We start from the raw sequence: 20,173 nt of genomic DNA, 5'->3' as shown, positions 1-20,173 counted from the left end.
CTTTCTTGAGAGTCTTGCACAAGTATTAGAGATGATTTAGTACACACCCGTGCGGCTAGGAAATCCCCAAAAGGCTTCATTTTTATCAGCTCACCTAAGCTATTCACTCCAAAACTCTTTGACAAGCCAACACCCTCCAAATTACAGCCCACAGGTTCATACAGGCAAGCAGTGCCTGCCTCTCAGAGACAGCAGACTTGAACAATGGACCCAACTGTGGAGTAACTCCTTGCTACCCTGCTCTTATTTTAATTCACCTGCCTCATCTTGCCAACAGGGAGCAGTAATTGAATCCTTTTTATTTGGATGTTTACAGGCAAGGTCAAACAGCGTTGTCTTGCTACACAGTGCCTAACATATGCTCCAATAAACACAATGATAGCAGCTCATGGAGGCTGGGAACAGGCGGAAGTCAGTGGATTAAGCTCTCTGTTACCCTTGGTATCCAGCCAGTTGTGAGTCAGCAAAACACGGCTGCTGGTACTTTAAATAAGGCTTGGTAATTAGGGTTGCTTGGCTTTAAGACCAGTGGGAGAATGTGGTGTGAAAACCACTGCCCTCTCAAGAGGAGAACTAAATCTATCACGACCTATATGGGAACATTGTGAAACATCTTATAACTCTGTGGCAACAAAGTACTTTAAATTATGAAACTGATACTATGTGGAATAGTTTGCTAGTAATCCAAGGACAGGAATACTTGAAAAAGCAAGGAAACAAATTAGTCCCAGGAGTTTTAAATAGGATGGTTTGTCATTGTCAGTAGACAGTATTGATGATGGTGACAAGGCTTCCACAGACTTACTTGTAAGTCAGTTTTCGTCTCAACAGCTACAGTATTTCAGGCTATTCTCATCTTCAGTCACATGCTGCTTGGGATCCCATACTGTTAGTTTCATTTAATAACAGTAATTTAGAGTATATAAAAGAGAATATGAAAAGCGCATGATAATTCCTTAAGTACTTTGTGGGTCAGAGTATAAGAGGCAGCCTTCACAGATACCATAACAGAGGTATATATTATGGAGACATACTGTATCTGTTTTTGTCTGTGGGAGGATTGATAAAAAAGGAAAATCAGTTTCCTTTGTCCTCAGCTGGAATTTCCCATCATCATTCCTATTACCAACAGGCTTTGGCATAGCGGGGCATTTAACACACTGTCTCCTTATTGCTTTTCCCACTCCCTTTAGGGGAGTTCTATAAAAGAGTGTTTCTCAAGGGTACCTGGCCACAATGAAACACCGTTTGAGTCCCTCTCATGCAATCCAACATTGCACACAATGTTATCATTCGGCACATTTCCCTGTGGGGTAGCCATTTTTATCAAGCACTGGGATGGCTGCGAAGGCCTCTCTCACCAATAAGCTCTCATTCAGTGTGTAAACATTTATGGTTTTGGGATTAGATCCAATCCAATACGGACTAAGCAATCTAATGTAAACAGTAAAGTGAACTGCATAGTGGAAATCAGTGTTTATCCCTCCCTATTTTACATATGATCAAATTTTGTCCTTTTTTTATGGATAATGTCCCAAAGTTTGCTCTCACCTTTGCCCATTCAGTATCACTGTATGATCTTTAAGATAAATTATTGTCTCCTGCCCCCTGGTGTTTGCAAAGAGTAAATAAAATGTTAGTAGTGTGAAAATCTTTTTCTTCTGTCTTTCTCTTAATCAAATAGTCTCCATGTAGTATAACAGAACAAATAGTCCCTAAAATGGAATAACATATATACATTAAAGCATTTGATCATGAGCTTCCATTCATTTTTCATTTCTGCCATTGAACATACTGTACATATTTATATTTGTCAAAGATAGTTCCATATTATATTAATTAACCAATTGTTGTAAGAAAACTGGATTCTCTGTCAACTCTAAATTCTTTGTCCTTTCCATTGTGCATGTTGTGTGTCTCTGTAGTGAGCTGGAGCAGTATGTAGTCTCTCTACAGAAAGACTCAGCAGCGACACACAGAGCAGTGACCCTGAAGGATGTGGAGGAGGGAGCGGTGACTCTGAGGAAGGTGGGAGAATCTCTGGCAGGGCTCAAAGGTAAGACAACAAATAATATTCTCACTACTGGGAACAATATTGTGTGTAACCCTCTGTTCCAAACTGTTTTAGTTAAGTTTAGTAGTTGCTATGATTAAAAAAAAACAGGTGACATACAAGAAAGTGTTTGGTACTATGGTTCTTCCAACTGATTGTCTTATTTATATGACAGACTGATATCAGGCTGGCACTGGCCTCTTGTTAAATATTAGATATAAGCCAATAGGGCTGGGCAATATGATTGAAAAAAAATATTTGGGCTGTTTTCCAGTATCAATATATATCATGAGTTGTCAAACGTATGCAAAGATACAGTAAAATAGTTAAACTGATGTTCAAAGCATTAAACTGTTATGGGTTACATAAGACCAAATTATTAATATGTTTAAAACAAGGACTAACTAATTTTCTAGTTTTTAATTATAGTTTTCCCTTCATCATTAATTTTGACAATAATTTAGGAGAACAGTATCACAGGTAGATCATATCACCACTATAAAATTCTGCTGATTCGATAAGTGATAATATTAAATTATTGCCCAGCCCGATCAGCCAGTCATATGGTTTACTGCTGATATGATGGATGTTCCAGACTTACAGACCAGACTCTTATGTCTAAAACCTACCATAAAACTATACTATCCTCTCAGAGGCTATGTAATTATTTAATTGTTCAATAAAGATATTTCTGAATAACTTTTTTCATAGGTAGTAATGTATCCCACTGAACAGCCATGGTAGGTCACAGTACCTTAATGAGCTGGTGGTCCTGTAAATGTTATTAATATGAGTTTCTCTGAAGAGTAGTGCCATGACAGTCTAAATGTTATTCTGAGGCTATCAGAAATAACAATGTAGGCAGCTATAAATAAAACAAAATTGAGATTAGTCAAAAATATTCTAAAACAATAGCTGTTTACAAAATGTGTGCATGTTTCTCTGTTTCCTCAGGAGAGTTCCCAGCCCTACAAACCAGAATGCGGGCTGTGCTCAGGGTTGAAGTGGAAGCTGTCAAGTTTTTGAAGGAGGAGCCTCATAAACTGGACAGCATGCTGAAAAGGGTCAAGAGCCTGACTGACACACTCAGCGGTTTGAGAAGGTAGAGGAAATATGGAGAAAAAATTTCAGTGGAGATAAAGTAGGGATCAGGAGAAGAGGTGCTGGGGTATGGGGGCTGAGAGTGAGAGAGGGAATTGAAGATGAAAACAAAAAGCACTCACAGGGGTCTATGATGGGAGATTGTACTATTTGATTATACAGGCAAGGCTGCCTTCATCCCATCAAAGAGGTCATTCCGTGTGGACAGAGGAGTGTGGCGTCCAGCTTGATTTACTTCCATCGCCTTCACTGAACCGATAAGTGAATTAATTTGGTGGACGCTGCAGCGCCTCATTTCCATTTTAATATGTCACAGATACCAAATTCACTCTCAATTTTTCTCTCACTCTCCCTCTATGCCTTTCTTGTCTCATACCTGAAACATACCCAGTGGCCAAACCGTAAGACATTGCATCATAGCTTTTGGTGGTGTTTTTACCCTTTATGTCAGAATTAATCAGCATTATTTGTCCACTTTATTATAGGGTTTGATGTATTTTCAGTCTGGATGACAAATCAAAAAGACCATAAATTCAAATTTTGGTTGTAAAATGGATTTCTGTCAATGTTAGGTATTGTTTTAAAATCATAGATGTAATGTAAAGTGAGTGACATTGTGTAGTAAGAATGTAAGTTGTTGAGCAAGCAAAACATTTGAAGATCTACATGGTTTGTATGACATACTGTGTCCCTCCTCTCTGCAGATGTGCTACTGAGGGCCCTCAGAAAGGACCCGATCCTTTTGCTAATGTCCCAGTGGACAACAGCCCTTCTGCAGTAGCCGCAGAAGCCCCTGCAGAAGTTCCCCCTGCACCAGTCCAGCCTGGCTCCACATCTGCCCCGCTGGAGCCCCAAAGCTCTACCATCAGATCAGAGGTGATGCCTTCCTCTCCGGTGGTCATCCATCATGTCCAGAGCGCCCCGGTCCACATCCAGCAGTCCCAGCAGTCTGCAGCCTTGACAGCTCAGCCCAGTCCACCGCTCACCCCCAGCCCCTCTCACATCCCCAGTCCCAACCCGGGCAGGAGTCAAGGCCGGGAATCTCCCAAGGGGGCAGGCTCTGATCCACCAAGTCCCGCCCATCATAAGAAGACACAGGGGAACCCAGTGAATAATGGCAATGGCGCTGCCAACCAGGGTCTTGTCATAGAGGAGCTCCAGAACAGTCGGGACAAGAGCAAAAACAGAGCTATGTCCATAGAGGTATGTTAGTCACCTTCCAACTGATTTATTTTTATCCAACATAGTAAAGCTGTGGTGATATTTAATTGCTGTCATTAGCATCCTGTAAATGCCAACTCGGTTACTCTGAATGGCATTATTTTGCACTTTAAGACTCTTAGACTTGTAGTAAATTTCTTTTGTTTGTTTTTTGGAATAAAATTTTGAATCAGAGAACCTATTAGGAATCTTCTCTCTCTCTCTTTTCTTCTTTTCACCCTGTAGGCAGCAGAGAAGGAGTGGCAAGAGAGGAGGCAAAACATGGGTCATTATGATGGAAAAGAGTTTGAGAAAATCCTCCAGGAGGCCCAGGTCAACATGATGAAGGGCATTCCCAGTCTAGAGGTGGAAGAGAACCCAGCAACGCCTCCTGCTGCCACTGGAGAACAAGCAGTAATCCACAACCCTGTGGAGTCACCCTCAGGTACAAACACAAATGTAATTTTAAGACAAAAGATGGGCTTCAAGTATTTTTTTATTTTATTGCTGCATGAAAACATTTTAAAGTATGTCCTCCTTTATAACTTAATCTCTGTTATTTTGTATGACAGAAGAGCCCCAGTCTGAGCTTCACTCTGACAAACCAGCCAAGAAGGGGCCTGAGAAACTCCCCAAGCCTGTGATGGAGATACCAGCCAAACCTGCAATGGAGAGACCCTCTAAGACTGCCACCAGGCCAGCCCCTACTGACAGTTTTACCAAGCAGGGGTCTGAAAATTCCAGCAAGTCCCCACCGCCACCTCCTCCAAGGAAGACTTACGCCAGCTCGAGCTCAGGCATGACCACCACACGCTCTGGCGAGGTGGTCTACACTAGCAGGAAGGAGTCTGTCTCGGCTCAGGTCAGTCTGATAGGAGGTTGTCTTGTGAAATGTGTTCAAACAGCAGCTGTAGCTTTTTACTCTTGTTATTGAGACTTTAAAAAGAAAAGGGAAATAAAATACAACTCTCTTTAACTATTCACAATTTTTGCTATCATGTACCTTCTTTTATGGCATTTTTATGTTTTCATTGTTTTCAGTGTATGTTTTTTTGTGTTTAAACTCAAAAAATTGCAATAATATATTGGTAACAGTGGAGCTCTTTTAGCCTTTGTACATACGTAATAGCAGTTTGTGAAAAATACAATACATGTAATCATTTAATTAAAACAATAGTCCAACATTTTGGGAAATGTGCTTATTTTGTTTTCTTGATGAGAAGATTGATACCACTCTCATGTCTGTGCGCTAAGTATGGAGCAAGAGCCAGGAGGCAATTAGCTCAGCTAACCACAAAGACTGGAAAAATGTGGGAAACAAAGTTCTCCAAATTTAAAAAATATGCATACCAACTCCTTATTGCACACAAACAGAAATATAAAAAAGACAAGTTGCAATTTTACAGGGAGCTTTAGAGGTGTTGGAAGGAATATTTTTTAAACTTTCTTTATGATAAACTAAGCTAACGCTAATCACCTCCTGGCTTTTGCTCCATACTTAGCGCACAGACATGAGAGTGGTATCAATCTTCTCAACTAACTCTTGTCTCTTTGATGAATCTGACTCTTCAGAGCACAATTACCATAACCTTTGAATAATCTTGTTGTCTTGTTGTATGGTTTGGGAAAGTAATGACTAAATAATTTCCTTCTCATAAACAGGAGGGTGAAGAAGACGCTCCATCTCCCACTCCCCAAACCAAGCCCACCAAGGTTCCACCAGAGACCAAGCCGAAGCCAGCAACCCCTCCCCCTGTCACTGCTTCTGTTACCGGAGAAGAGGATGATGAAGGTGACAAGATCATGGCAGAGCTCCAGGTTAGATGCATATGTACACTCAAGCACTCACACACACATTCCCTCAAACATGTGAACAAAAACATTAATTTCGGGTGTGGGTTGCCTATCATTTCTTCCAATGGTGGTTGACTTTCTCAGAAGTGGCAAAGGATGAGCACTGACAGCTGCCAAACTCCTTGATTTTGAATCTATCTTAGTGGGGGTTTTCAGCTGTGGCAAAGGTGCAAATACTCAAACTTATTTCCTCCTCAAAATCTTTGTCCCCATTTCCCCTTCACTTTTCTCCACTCCTCAGGTTTTCCAGAAGTGCACAGTTAAGGATATAGGGGGGAAAAATGTGGTAGAACCCACCACTCGAATTGAACCGCAAATCAGAGAATTAAGACCGGGGGCCTTATTGCCCCTTAAAGAGAAAAAGGTAAAATATACGTCGCCGTGCAGCTACCCAGCTAACTGCCTGCCTCTGCCAACTGTCTGATACAATCGATGGCTGTGTCTTAACCCTTCTACAACTTTTGCACCCTTGCTTTGGCTCGAGAGAAACCTGTAACAGCTGCCTCAAAAAAGCTCCTTTCCTTGCTGCCTCAGTTTCCTTCCCTTTTGTGATTCTGCTGGATATCACAGCTTGAATATTTTTTCAGGATTAAGTCTGCATAAAATGAAGCCTCTGAAAAGATGCTGTGTCTTTTGGCCATCTGGACCAGACAATGATGTGTTTTGCCACTGATTTAATTATCACTTGTCTTTTTCTCCAAATCAATAAAGACCTCAGCACTGTATTCTACAGGCAATTAAATCGTCTTGTGTCTTTCTTTAATTACACGTCTTCATACAAAATCAACAGAACGAATATTTCTTAAATGATTGACAATTGAGAAACAACATAGGCCTAGCTAAACTCACTTTGTAGACACAACCTGTTTTTGCAGACTTGGTTCACTAGAGGTCAGTCTGGGCACTTTGCATGCTAATCTCCCCCACTTACACTTTTCTGAGGAATTACTTTTCTGTTTCTCTTTGTCTTTGCACAATTCTACTTCGGTTTGCTTTCCCAGCTATACACCTATATAACCAGCACAACCCTATAATTCTTTTTCACATTTAGGTTAAACAATACACATTTAACATGATTTTGTCAATCAATGTGACAAAGAGGACAGGTATGTTCAAGTTCAAGTACAAATTTGTTTTTAAAACGTGGTCTAAGTCTAAGTGTCAGCTCTCTCAGACTTTAACAAATTAGAGGTATATGAGTAACTGGTAAGCTACTAGTTACTGTAAATAATACATACATAAAATATTGTACATTAAGTAATGTTGCAAAGATTATGGCCCAAATTATTTAACTGAAGTAAAAGTAGTGTGAGAAGTGATTTGTATCAACAGTGCATATTGTATGAACAAGACAGGACATAGGATGTATAAAGGAAAATCATTAGAAATTAGAAGGTTTCTAGTTCATGAAACATAAAAATGAAAATTTAATTGCTGTATTATCAACAGGGGAAGTGCCAAAAAGAAAGGCTGAACAGACAAGGTTTAGCCATCAATAAGTAGCTGATTTGGCTGTTGTAAATTAAAGCGGATTATAGTCTTAGCTTTTAAACAGTAAAATTTATTAATTTTCCCTGCGTGCATTTTGTTATACAGCATTTAATATCAGAACAGCAAATAAACTCATGTCATAGTATGAAACTGGAGTCAGTCTGAGCAGTACATACTGTAAATATTTTACTGTTGCCTTGTAGAAGGTAATTTCTCAATGTGGATGCTACTGCTACTGCTATAATGTATGTGAATTCACAGTTAATCCACAGCAACCACACACACCAGTTGCACAGTAATATTATTCCCTCACACACTGTCCTAGCAGAGCTCAGAGCCCAGTCGAGAGGATAAAGATCCAGACACAGATGAAAATGGGAATACTAATGTCCGACAGAGCCAAGGGGTATGTATGACTTTCAATTATTAATATTATATTCATGTATAGTTAATGTATGTTCTAGATTTTGAGAGATTTTTAACAGCTACTTCTTAATTTCTCAGGTCATATACTATGTGACTGGCCAGATTCCCAAAGAGCATCCACCCCTGTCAGAACCGGAGGAAACCCCCGAACATCGAGAGCCCACACAGCCACCATCACAGGTGTCAAATGTCAATGTTAATGACAATTCTCCAAGCCAGCAGCAGCAGCAGCAGCCAATGTCTCCGCCACCCAAATCACCCCCACCTGTAACACCTCCACCTATATCACCTAAACCTGTGGGATTGAAAGTATTCAAACTTCCAAGGAAGCAAGTTAAACGCTCCGGATCCTTGAAGACCAGTGCAGAAATGGAGAAGGGGAAAATCCTCAACAAAATTAACACTGAAAAGAAAAGTAAAGTCATCCAGCAACATGTTTCTTCTAATAAGAATATAATACCTGAGCATGTGGCAACCACAACAGCCAGTACCATAAAAGAGGCACCTAAAAGTTCTGTTGCTCCACCGAAAAAGGTTCCTAGTGAGGACAGTGATCCACCTAAAGTTAACTTTGAGGAGGCTAATGAGGAGGCTAGTCTTAGTCCTGACTTACCTGGAGAAGAGGCCCCTCCACCTCCTGACAACATAGCATTTATGATCACTAATACCAAAGTTCAGGCCCTGTCCTGTGGCGAGTACCAGGAACTGGTCAATGCCAAGAAAGGAATTTTCCAGACTGTTACTGTAGGTAGCGCCACTAACCGAGGGAATACCAGAGCAGATCCCACTGTGCCACACGATAATGGCTTCAACAAGAAACCTGTCATCATCATTTTTGATGAGCCCATGGACATCCGTTCAGCTTACAAGCGCCTGTCCACCATATTTGAATGTGAGGAGGAACTGGACAGGATGCTATCGGAGGAGCGCATCGAGGAGGAGAGTGAGGAGTCGGACACAGAGAGGAGTGGTGGGCTGCAGGTAAAAGCTGGAGGGGCCGAGGTGGTTGATAGCAAAAAGGGCAGCTCTTCACAGGTCACTGCAGACCATGTTAGCTTATCATCCTCATCTTCATCTTCAATCTCTGAGCTGACGGACAGTGGAGTGAACTTTGAGTCAAATGGTGATGCCAAGCAGGATGGTAAGAAGAAGTTCAAGTTTAAGTTCCCTAAGAAACAGCTGGCGGCACTGACCCAGGCGATTCGCACGGGCACCAAGTCAGGCAAGAAGACTTTACAGGTGGTTGTGTATGAAGACGAGGAGGAATGTGACGGTACTATCAGGCAGCACAAAGAAGCAAAGAGATTTGAGATTGTGCGCTCAAAATCCTTAGCAGACACTCCCAAGGCAACAGGCTCAGCCGCGCTGAAGAGGCAGAACTCCGACTCCCTCTGCAGGACAAATGAGATCCGGAAGAACACCTACAAGACACTGGACAGCCTGGAGCAGACCATCAAGCAGCTGGAGACCACTATCAGTGAGATGGGACCACACTCCCCTGGGGAGCCAGTCTGCACAGAGGAAGCCAAAGCAGGGAATGGGAAAAGCCCAGAAGGAGTTGGGCTGAAGAGGTCTTCCTCTCTCCCTACCTCCAGAGGGTCAGGCCCTAAGGTACCCAGCAAAAATTCATTGCAGAAGAAGACTAAACCTCAACTCCTTCCTCGCCCTGTAGTCATCCCTACTACCACCACCACCACTGTCCCCAGTGCCCCCAGCACCGTACAACAGGTCTCTCTCTAGCTCTTGTTGCTCCGGGAGGCTTTGGGTCCTTCTTTTTCAGTTTACAACCTACCTTCACTCCAAACCTAACTACTGAAATTACAAAATCATTAATCCACTCCACAGGTGCTTGGAAATGTTGGGAATGTCCCCCGTAGCTTTCTCCCTCTGTGAAATCATGGTGACATGATTGGGGGTGGCATTTTGTTGGGTTCCTAGCTACCATATTTCTCCTTCAGTTCATTGCTAAAACTCTGAGGTTTTCAGCAAGTGGCAAACTCATCATCAAAGACATTCTCATGATGATTAAGCTCTGATACCTTCTTAATTCTTGACTGCATGTACTACTGTGTATTGACTTAAGGTTTATGGTCTCACTGGGTGCATGGTCTTTCACTGGTGTTGATCGTTAAGGTGTTGAATGAGGTTCTTTTACCTGTTAGTGCCTTGATTTTTCATACTTCCTATATGGTGTGTGTTTTTTTCTTTCTTTTGTTTTATTTTTTGTTTTGTTTTTCGTTTGGATCCCCTTGCAGAACACCAGTGTCGTTTCCCCTACTAGTCGGATGCCCGTCCCTTTGTCTGCGAAGTCCAGGCAGTCGCCGGGTACTACTGACAAAGCAGGAAAACAGCAAAAACTGCAGGACGCTCAGAGGCAGTTCCGACAGGTAGTTTTACTGTAGGGCCCTTACCAGAGACTAGAGGAAACAAGCATATAGGGATTGAAAACATGAGGCATGTATTATTAGGGGAAAAAAGACTACCAATGCTATGAGATTTCAAGTGTTTTGGGAAAAAAAATAAAGTCGCCATGGTGGCGACTGTGGATCTGTTAATGTTTCTCTCGAGCCTGCTCTGACAAGAAGGCATGCTTGACTCTTGACTGTTACCCCATAACATCACTGTACTGTATGCTTTTGCATGTCCACACTGCTCATGGTTTTCACTGTGTTGGTGACTAAACAAAAAAATGGAAAAATGGCAAAGAAAAGTGGAATCTTATCCTGTCATCATCTGAGTTGTCATCCCATCTCAAGTTCCCATCACAGCTGAGTTCCTAAACAGTGTTGCCAAATCCCAGGATGCTTATGGCTATGTTAAAATATAAACCTAACTGACTTTTCGGCTATGCACCTTCCTTCTCACAATGCACCTCTGCTCAAACCCAACATTACTGCATAGCTTCTTAACCTCACGGTGATATATTTCCTTACCCTCAAGACCTCGCCACAACTCACCATCTTGCACCGTCAGTTTCAGTGGAATACTGCCCCACATTTCCCCAGTCTGCTCTCACTCTTCAAACTCCTAACTCTGTTATCTAATTCCAGCCTTCCTATGCATCTCTGCCTTATGAATTTCCCTCCACAGCGCCTTTACGAGGCCTAACAATCCCTCTAACACAGGCTGTAAAGATGTCCCTCCTGTCTGCCATCGCACTGTTAACCTTTGCAGAGTTCTGTGTCTTGGTAACATGTCTCTCACTTCAGTGTGTCTCACCTTTCATGTAACCTAGTAAAAACAGAGCTTCTGTATTTGTTGTTTTTGGTGTCTTTTAGTTGTGTCTTAGTAATATTAATGTTTGTGTAGTCATAGTGTGTTTCTATGTGTATAACTTTTAGTTTTTTTAACATCATCTTGCCTTCTATATGTATTATTTGACCATATTTCTTTTTTGACAACCAGTATCTGTTTTGGCATCTCTGTTTGCAGGCTAACGGAAGTGCTAAAAGAGTGGGAGGGGATCATAAAACTACTTCCCCTACTATACCCATCTCTAAAATCCCTGCTTTTTATCCTAGCTCTACTAAAGGCAGCTCCCAGTCTGCACAAAACTCAGATGCTACTAATCCCATTAACCCTTCCTCTGCCTCTTCCTCCTCTGTGACAAAATCCTCCATCCTGTCCTCTCACACTCCTCGTTCCGGTTCCCTACCCTCGTCCCACATCCCCTCCCTGTCTAACGGATCCCTCAAACTCCCCACACCCTCACAACACACAGGTAAAGTTCTCTCGTTTCCCTCGCAGACTCAGAATGGTCGAGTGCACTCCTCCTCCTCTTCATTCTCCTCCTCCTCCTCATCCTCCTCCCCCTCCCCTCTGTCGCCCACACCTTTGGGCCCAGGTGGAAAGAGCATCCGCACCATACACACCCCCAGCTTCACCAGCTACAGGTCCCACAACGGCAGCAGCGGCAAATCCTGCATCCCAACAGCCACAGCAGCTAAGGACACTACCTAGTCACATTATCGCCCCTCTGGCTTTACCGCATAGCAGGTAGACCTGGTCATGTTTAATTTTTTTAAGTTTTGGTTTGTTCTTTTTCTTTTCTGAAAGTTTTTGTAAAAGTATTAAGTGTTGCACTCCCCCAATTCACGTTTTATTTGACACTGGCATTCTCACACCAATGCTTCTATCTCCTTTAAGTTGCATTTTACAGTTTTGAAAAATACTTAGGATACTTGGATTCTGATTCTTTCTTGAAGGTGTACCAGATGTTCTGACAAAATATTTTGTAATGGAACTAAAAAATATTTAGTTTGACCACTTTGTAGTTGAAGTGGAAGTCTCTCATGGTGTTGAAAATCTATTTTTTCTTGCTGTAACTATGAATAGGGAATATAGAGTTGATGTACAATCATAACGTACCATGTAAAGATTTTGTTTTATTTTTCAAACCAGAGATTGAATAACCGTAGTATATTTAATCTTCTATATTTCTTAGGTTGCCAGATATTCAACACAGCCCTTGTAAATGCCTTTTATGAATGTATACATAATGTATACAGACATTTTAAAGTTGAACTCATTGTTAACTTCTGTTTTCTAAGAGTATTTTCTCATTTTTCACCCATATGAACTGCTAATTTCTTTTACTGATATGTGAAACTGGTATCATGAATAATACATGTTTTCATTTTAGTGTGCCTATTTGCCAAAGTTGTACAATGATTCACTTCAGGCCTAACCCAGTCACATGATTTAGGGGAATTTACATGTGTGATGGCTGAAGTGTCAACCTCAGTGTTTGTACTGCTGGTTTCGGTTTGTTAAGTTAACATGTATTGTTGTCTAAATGTAAACTGTACTAAAAACAAAATGATGAATAAGTTCTACCACATGTACATAGATGCTTCTACTAAGAAAATAAGTAGTTTTTTTAACATACCAAAGTTTATTTGTATGCATGCCTTTCAAATACTTTAGGAGAGTGGTGTAAAAGAAGAATTATGTTTGCACAGATAGATTTTGTAAATATCTGGTTTTCTCTCGTTTTTGTAAAGCTTTAAATCATACTATAAAGGAGCAATGTGGTAAAGACAAAACTGTGTTGGAGTAGCAAAAATAAAGACTTGCATGCTTGTAATGCATTGATCTTTAATATTTTTATTTTCCGTTTCTGGCTTCTGGCTTTTCAATTCCAGATTGAGATATGTGTGTGTGTGTGTGTGTGTGTGTGTGTGTGTGTGTGTGTGTGTGTGTGTGTGTGTGTGTGTGTGTGTGTGTGTGTAATAAATAAAAAAAATTGAGATGCACCACACAACAGAGCGGTTCCATTTCCGCTTCACCTGTCTCTTACTCTGACACTAGTTTTTTCAACTGATAGTGAATATATAGTAGAATTCTGCATTCTGTATCTCTACGATTACAGGTAAGAATATGACTATTAAAAATATTAATGATTATATTATATATTCCCTAAATTTACTCTCACAATCTTGCATTGGATTACATGATTAGATAGTAAAATACAAAGATTAGTGATGCTTTAACTACAAATCATGCTCAAGCATGTAGCACTATTTTGTAAGTTTTGGCATTAAAATTACTTAAACATGAATTTATTTTACTAACTGCCACAGAGCAGTTAAAGTCGTCGTTTGAAAATCTTGTTTCTTCTTCTTTGAAATCAAATTTTAAAGCTAACCATTTTACCGGGGTTTAGGGGAAGTGTCAATATGTTTAATTACATTGGTGTTGCTTGGTGATACCTTAACTAGATGCACTGGATGGTGGATTTTGCAGTTCATCACATCAATGTAAATTAAGGTGAACTACAACTACCAGATATTGTTTGCTATAAAAGAGAAGAAGCACATTTTTCATTATTTTACAACAGTTTTATCCTACACTATTTAAATCCTGAATGTAATTTACAGTCATGTAATTTGTGTTGTATGACTGAAAATGTTTTTACATCTCAAACTATCTGATTAACAAATATTTTTTATCTCTTGCGTGTAGCTTATCTGTAGTTAATCTTTTTCTGGTGTTAACTGATTAAAAATAGCAGTGTGTCTATTGCAACAGTGGTTACTGAAGGCATTCCAATAAACTTCCTGTTTCTAAGAACCCTTATTTTTGTCACGCACACATCTTGCATTTTTAATTTTGTTATGACATAACAAATGTATGACTTGGTGAATCACTAAAAAATGTTTGACTGGCTTTCACTGGGCAATCAATCATCATAACAGGTTATTTGTGTCTATGCTGCACCAGGCTCATGCTCTCCACAACAACAATGAACATCTCTAAGGAGGAGATACAGGGCTTCTATGGCAGTGACTCCCACCAAGAGAACATTATCTTTTCTACATTTTACATCCTGATTTTTATAATCGCTGTGCCTGGGAATGCTTTGGCACTGTGGGCTTTCTTTCACCAAGACAGTACATCTCCATCTAAGGTCTTCCTGAGGCACCTATCTGTAGCAGACCTCTCTTACATCCTCATTTTACCCATGCGTATTATTTACCACCTGTCGGCCAGCCACTGGCCTTTTGGATATGTAGTCTGTCAACTAGCAGGTTTCCTCTTTTACCTAAACATGTACAGCAGTCTGTACTTAATGAGTTTCATCAGCCTGGACAGATTTCTGGCTGTGGTTTTACCTATAAAATCACAGTCATTTAGGAAGGCTATGTACGCCAAGGTAGTTGTTGGCATACTTTGGGTGACAGTTATTGTGTCTGTGAGTCCTATACTTTTCTCTAAAAAGAATGTGACCAACAACTCAACTGGCATCTGCAACAAACTGTACTTAGAATACTTAGAAAAGACATCGCCCAAGGCTTTGGCTTCCACTATTTTGGCATTTGTTATTCCCCTCACCACCATAATGGTTTCCTACATACTGATTCTGTTGAAACTAAGGACTGTCAAGCAACAAGTAGAACGACCAGTGAAAGACAAAGCTATAAAAATGATCATCCTCATCATGATGAACTTCCTGTTTGCATTTGTGCCCTACCATGTGAGCAGGGTAATCTACATCGAAAGCTACAGTCACGGCCAAATGACTGCAGCAAGCCATGAGTCACTGGGAAGAGCCAATCGGATCACATCTGCACTGACCTGTATTAGTGGTGTGCTGGATCCTGTGATGTATTTCCTCCTGAACCATGCTTACAGAGACAAATTGCTTCAGATGTTCTGTAAAAAGGGAAGATGATCAATAAACAACAAATATCATGTAGACAATAAATGTTTTTAAACAAATTGTCCTATGTTTGTTTCATTTTTAGAGAGGTGATCAGACATGAATGTATTCAACCTTGGGTTAACATGTCATGGGATTTCTAAAATTTAGGGTTACAAAGTAATCAATCAAAAAAATGTATTCCTCCTATTTAGCAGGCATCTCCTTAAATCTTGTATTCTGAGTAATGGGGGTGGTCAGTTGTTCAACATAGATCGGCTGTTTGAAGAACCTCAGTAGGTCAAAGATACTCTGGTTGGTCTGGGGGACACTTGTTAGTTTACCAGCATTAAGGACAAAATTTTTTGTGTAATTGGGTGTTTATTATGGTAACCTAAACATTAAGGACAAGAAACTGAACTTCTACTTTACAGTAGTTTAGATGTTACACAAAGACCTGTGAAACTGCCATAATTTTCATTCTACTTTCAGATCACTAAACTTTTTGAGGAAGAGAAAAAACCCTTTCCGGCAACTCTTTCAATACATATGGTCGCACAGTTTAAATTCAGTAGGTTATTTTAATCAAGATCACCACAATTTATTTTTAATTGGAGCAAGACCTCATTAAATACAACTAGCCAACATGGGCCCAAACCCTTACAAAACAGCCCTGCTAGAAAATTCAAAGCCTGCATAGTACCTGCATTATTCCCACAGTACTCCTTCACAACTAAACCTTTCCTGAAGGACTTTTTTTGTAAGGGTTGGTTTTTGGAAAATGACACAATTGACTTAATTAAATATATTTTATCTAAAAATACTTATATACAAATAATGCATTTGAAACCTTGATGCATGTCAGAAGCTCACACCTCATGAAACAGGTGGGCTATGAGTCGCACAATTTCTAATATTCCTGTGTCAAAAACTATTGCTATAGCTACTATATCATAATAATTATAGCATAATATTTGAGTAATTAGAGGGTTCAATGGCACAAATTATCAAGAATGTGACCATTAATACAATACCTGCCAGGTATGCTCTATACAGGCACCGTACTTTCAAGAAAATTTGACTTTTAACTTTACCCAGTTTGACTTGTGCGAGCACCCGTATTATCGACTTGTTACCAAGGCAGCCAGGAAGAAGCTGTGAAGGGAGCGGGCCGTGAGTGTATTCTTGTTTGTTCAACCTAGCTTCATATGTTTTCATCAAGACTTGGGGGTTTTAGTCAACATTTTGTCGAAGCTAAAATATGTATGGACCTCATTGTGTCTTTCCGATAGTCTTTACACCGGTAAATGTCGCGACGAGCGTATTGTACAGCTATTTCTTTAATGTTAGGTTAAGTTAGCTAACCAAGTGCAACTCTCTTTATCGTTATTGCTCAGATAGGAATAATTAGCTAGTAACGGCAAACGAGTTACGTTAAGTCACCTTTTTGTTGCTGGAGGCGCTGCTCTAAAAATAATGTCCGTGTGAGCTGCTGCTTTTGTAGAAAGCGAGTTGGCTTCGTCGCTGTAACGTTAACTATACATGGACTAGCTGTTTTGCGTTTGTGATACAGCACGGAGAAACCAAATTAGTCACAATCATCTACCACAGCCTAGGTAGATGAAAACTTTTCAGTAGTTGTCACTATGCAGCCCTGTCCTGTCTCTCATTGCACAGGAGTAGCTATGGGCGTCCGAAAAGGCTGAGTACTTTTTTACAGCTTAGGCTGCCACCATGGGCACCGCATCCTCTTTGGTCAGCCCAGGAGAGGTAATTGAGGATGGATATGGGGGTGAAGGTGGGGAAGCATGTGAGATCCCAGTGGAGGTCAAGCCCAAAGCCCGACTCCTGCGCAATTCCTTTCGCAGAGGACCTCGAGTGATTGGGGCCAGTTTCAAATCCACAGGATCTGTGGATCTAGAGTATGCTGCTGAGTATGAAAGACTCCGTAAAGAGTATGAAATCTTCCGTGTCAGCAAGAATAACGAGATCTCATCCATGCAAAAGAAGGAGGCCAAGCTGGATGAGGAGAACAAGAGGCTGAGAGCTGAGCTGCAGGTAATGACTTAACTGGAGACTTATGATCCAGAGACTACCAGTTTATCATAGCACAAGCTTATTGGCTACAACATTTAAGGTTTGTGGATGTTCTTATGATGGTGTTCATCATTCTCAATGTGACAACAGGCTCTGCAAAAGACCTACCAGAAGATCCTTAGAGAAAAAGAGAGTGCTCTTGAGGCAAAATACCAAGCTATGGAGAGGGCTGCCACCTTTGAACATGACAGGGACAAAGTAAAACGACAGTTTAAGGTAAACCACATCACACGTGTTACTGTGTAGCATTCTCTCCAGTAATCATGATTGCAACCCCTAACCAATTGACTAATTGACCACCAGATTTTCCGGGAGACAAAAGAAAAAGAAATTCAGGATCTCTTGCGGGCCAAAAGGGATTTGGAGGCCAAATTGCAACAGTTGCAGGCTCAGGGCATCCAGGTCTATGACCTAAATGATTCTGATTCAGATGATAACCAAACCACTGTCACTGGTACGGACCAGCAATCCACAGTATTGGGACCTATTTTTTTCTTTGTTTTATTCATCCATCTAATATTAATTTAATATTTTTAATATTTAATATTTTCCATTAGAATACAAAATCTAAAGTCTTTTGTTTGACGAAATCTTCAAAAACATTGTGTTATTTGTTCACTGTATGGCTATAGCTGCAGGGACACAGTGTGAGTACTGGTCTGGTGGTGTGCTGGGAAGTGAGCCCTCTATGGGTAGCATGATGCAGTTGCAACAGACCTTCCGGGGGCCTGAGTTTGCTCACAGCTTGATAGATGTGGAGGGACCCTTTGCAAATGTGAGCAGAGGTAAGTAAACTTCAATAAGTCTGTAGAAAGAAGGGAGACATCATGATATGGGTTGTAAGCAGGGCAGAAGTAGCCAAACATGTTTGCCCCATGGCCATAGTGGCTACTATGATGCTGGAAAAATAATTCTAATTTTATAGAAATTGACCTCTACATACATTACCTTCTTATTATAACTTTTTTAATAGATATATATTTATGTTTGTATACGGATAGCTTTTGAAGTATGCATTCACGTATCTCTTCATGTATTTGTCTCGCAACTTTTCTTGTGTGTGTTTGTTTCAGATGACTGGGATGCTGCAGTGGCCAGTCTGCTTCAGGTCTCCCCTCATGTGCCCCAGGCCTTATGGAGTAACACAGTGCGCTGCTACCTAATCTTTACCCAGGAGACCAAAGCTGAGCTTGATATCTTTATTAAGGTTGGTTAAATGGGCACTGTAAGTCAACAAACTGTAAATATTCTGTTTTCATGGGATATCGTGACACTATAGACTAGTTTGATAGACTGAGATTTGGAAAAGACTGCATTTAGTCTTACATTACCATCAATCTACCTTCAAGAAATTAATTTGGTCAATTAAAGGCTATTCTGAATATCAGACTCTGAGAAAACCACTGTGAGTTAACATGGTTTAAAATGCCACTTTTGTAGAGAACTGCCATTAATCCTTGTCTGGAAAATCTGTGCTTCATGTTTTCATTAAAGAAACACTCTCCTGTGTTACGGAGAATGTGTGAAGGTCTCGGCCATTTCTACCTGAATGTCTGCTTCCCAGAGGAGAATGCTGCCTCATACACTGTGGAGCGCAAGCAGGAGATTGAAAGGAGCTCTGTGTGTGTGCTTCTTCTCAAATCTACTGTCACTAGGTACAGTAAGTCCTATACCTATATACCTATCATCACCTCTACGATTATACATTCATTATATTGTTTATTTATAAATTAATGAACATTTTTCATGCATGTGTCTAGCTCTGTGGTGGAGGATTGTGAGGAGGCTTTTGTGAAGAATCCAGATGGCCATCCACTGGTGCTCTACCTCAGGACTGAAGAAGATCACAATTTGACTGGACCCACCAGGCAACTGCTAGAAAGGGTCAATGCTGCAGACAAGGCTGCTAAAGTCAAGGTTTGTGTGTGCCGTATATTAAATGAACAAGTCAAAACAGGATGCAGGGGAGAAGGAGATATTTAACAAAGTATCCAAGGTTAGATAAAAGCTTATATTGTACCATGTTCACCATAATAGCTTGTCTGTTAAAAATGCTGTGACAGTGCATTCTATAAATGGGTATGGCATTTAAAGTCATGCGAGTATGTATGTGCTTTTTGATAAATAGCCTTTATTATCCAGAGTAGTTTCACTTAGTATGAATGCTCTTCTTCATTGCCCTTCTTTACACACTTCACACAATCCCACACAGTACCTGTACAGTATAACCACACCACTAAGGAAAAAAAGCAGAGGTTTATTGCCTTTAAAGTTGACTTTCTGTGTTTTTCTGGTTGCTAGATGCCACACAGTGCTTGTGCTGACATGTTTTGAACATTAATCCAGGTGGTGGATCATAGTGGTTCTGCAGAGGAGGGAGCTGACCTGATTTATGCTCAACTAGAGAAAGTCATCAAACAGGTACAGACTGTCCCTCAGCAACAGCTGACTTTTTATCAATTCATAGAGCCTAAAGTGTTGTGTGTACAGTGATTTACTCCTGTCCCTAATAGCTTTTTAACTTCAACTTCTACCCTCACCATGTAGGAGTTGCTGGGTCTTGAAGGAGGAGATGTTGACTCTAAGGACTCCGGGATAGAGGAGGGACGTGAAGAAGACTCAGGAGATGTGCTGTGGGACCTGCACGATGAGCAGGAACAGATTGAGTCCTACCAACAGGCCTGTAACAGCACCAACTCCCAGTTAGGGTTCCAGAAGGTAGGGGAGATCTTCTCCTCTTTTTAGCCTTCTTAATCTTGTCTGCTAATCCAATAATTAGTTCTTTAATTTCTCTAAATTAAAAAGTCTGT

At 40.6% G+C, this 20,173-nt stretch overlaps 3 protein-coding genes across 34 annotated transcripts in view; all 3 read left to right on the top strand.

Annotated features, from left to right (window-relative positions):
* Window positions 1–13,211, top strand: part of si:ch211-285f17.1 (sickle tail protein homolog) — a 110,233-nt gene extending 97,022 nt beyond the window's left edge. For 13 of the 30 annotated variants that reach the window (XM_044176815.1, XM_044176812.1, XM_044176806.1 and 10 more), the window contains 11 exons: window positions 1,926–2,056; window positions 3,008–3,155; window positions 3,859–4,357; window positions 4,601–4,799; window positions 4,927–5,216; window positions 6,017–6,172; window positions 6,450–6,572; window positions 8,025–8,105; window positions 8,204–9,853; window positions 10,369–10,512; window positions 11,558–13,211. In XM_044176815.1, coding sequence (XP_044032750.1) covers window positions 1,926–2,056; window positions 3,008–3,155; window positions 3,859–4,357; window positions 4,601–4,799; window positions 4,927–5,216; window positions 6,017–6,172; window positions 6,450–6,572; window positions 8,025–8,105; window positions 8,204–9,853; window positions 10,369–10,512; window positions 11,558–12,085 — 3,949 coding nt within the window. In that variant the 3' untranslated portion in view covers window positions 12,086–13,211. The remainder of the gene's footprint in view (window positions 1–1,925; window positions 2,057–3,007; window positions 3,156–3,858; window positions 4,358–4,600; window positions 4,800–4,926; window positions 5,217–6,016; window positions 6,173–6,449; window positions 6,573–8,024; window positions 8,106–8,203; window positions 9,854–10,368; window positions 10,513–11,557) is intronic. The other 17 variants (XM_044176803.1, XM_044176805.1, XM_044176811.1 and 14 more) reach the window with 14 other exon arrangements.
* Window positions 13,212–13,333: 122 nt separating this feature from the next.
* On the top strand, window positions 13,334–15,346 carry si:dkey-96n2.3 (uracil nucleotide/cysteinyl leukotriene receptor). Its single transcript, XM_044176831.1, has 2 exons — window positions 13,334–13,496; window positions 14,348–15,346. Exon 2 carries the CDS (start codon window positions 14,352–14,354, stop codon window positions 15,297–15,299), a length of 948 nt encoding a protein of 315 aa, XP_044032766.1. The 5' UTR covers window positions 13,334–13,496; window positions 14,348–14,351; the 3' UTR covers window positions 15,300–15,346.
* A 991-nt stretch (window positions 15,347–16,337) lies between these two features.
* The window catches only part of nphp3 (nephronophthisis 3), a 34,063-nt gene continuing 30,227 nt past the window's right edge, over window positions 16,338–20,173 (top strand). For 2 of the 3 annotated variants that reach the window (XM_044176792.1, XM_044176789.1), the window contains exons 1-9: window positions 16,446–17,324; window positions 17,454–17,579; window positions 17,667–17,817; window positions 17,996–18,148; window positions 18,437–18,570; window positions 18,858–19,018; window positions 19,124–19,280; window positions 19,710–19,784; window positions 19,911–20,081. In XM_044176792.1, coding sequence (XP_044032727.1) covers window positions 17,001–17,324; window positions 17,454–17,579; window positions 17,667–17,817; window positions 17,996–18,148; window positions 18,437–18,570; window positions 18,858–19,018; window positions 19,124–19,280; window positions 19,710–19,784; window positions 19,911–20,081 — 1,452 coding nt within the window. In that variant the 5' untranslated portion in view covers window positions 16,446–17,000. The other variant, XM_044176790.1, reaches the window with a different exon arrangement.

The sequence above is a fragment of the Siniperca chuatsi genome, linkage group LG19 (assembly GCF_020085105.1).
Source record: "Siniperca chuatsi isolate FFG_IHB_CAS linkage group LG19, ASM2008510v1, whole genome shotgun sequence".
Lineage (NCBI taxonomy): Eukaryota > Metazoa > Chordata > Actinopteri > Centrarchiformes > Sinipercidae > Siniperca > Siniperca chuatsi.
This window is presented reverse-complemented; position numbering and strand designations above follow the sequence as displayed.

Coding starts and splice junctions, on each gene's coding strand:
- si:dkey-96n2.3 (XM_044176831.1), top strand. CDS start 14,352: ATGCTCTCCACAACAACAATGAACATCTCTAAGGAGGAGATACAGGGC.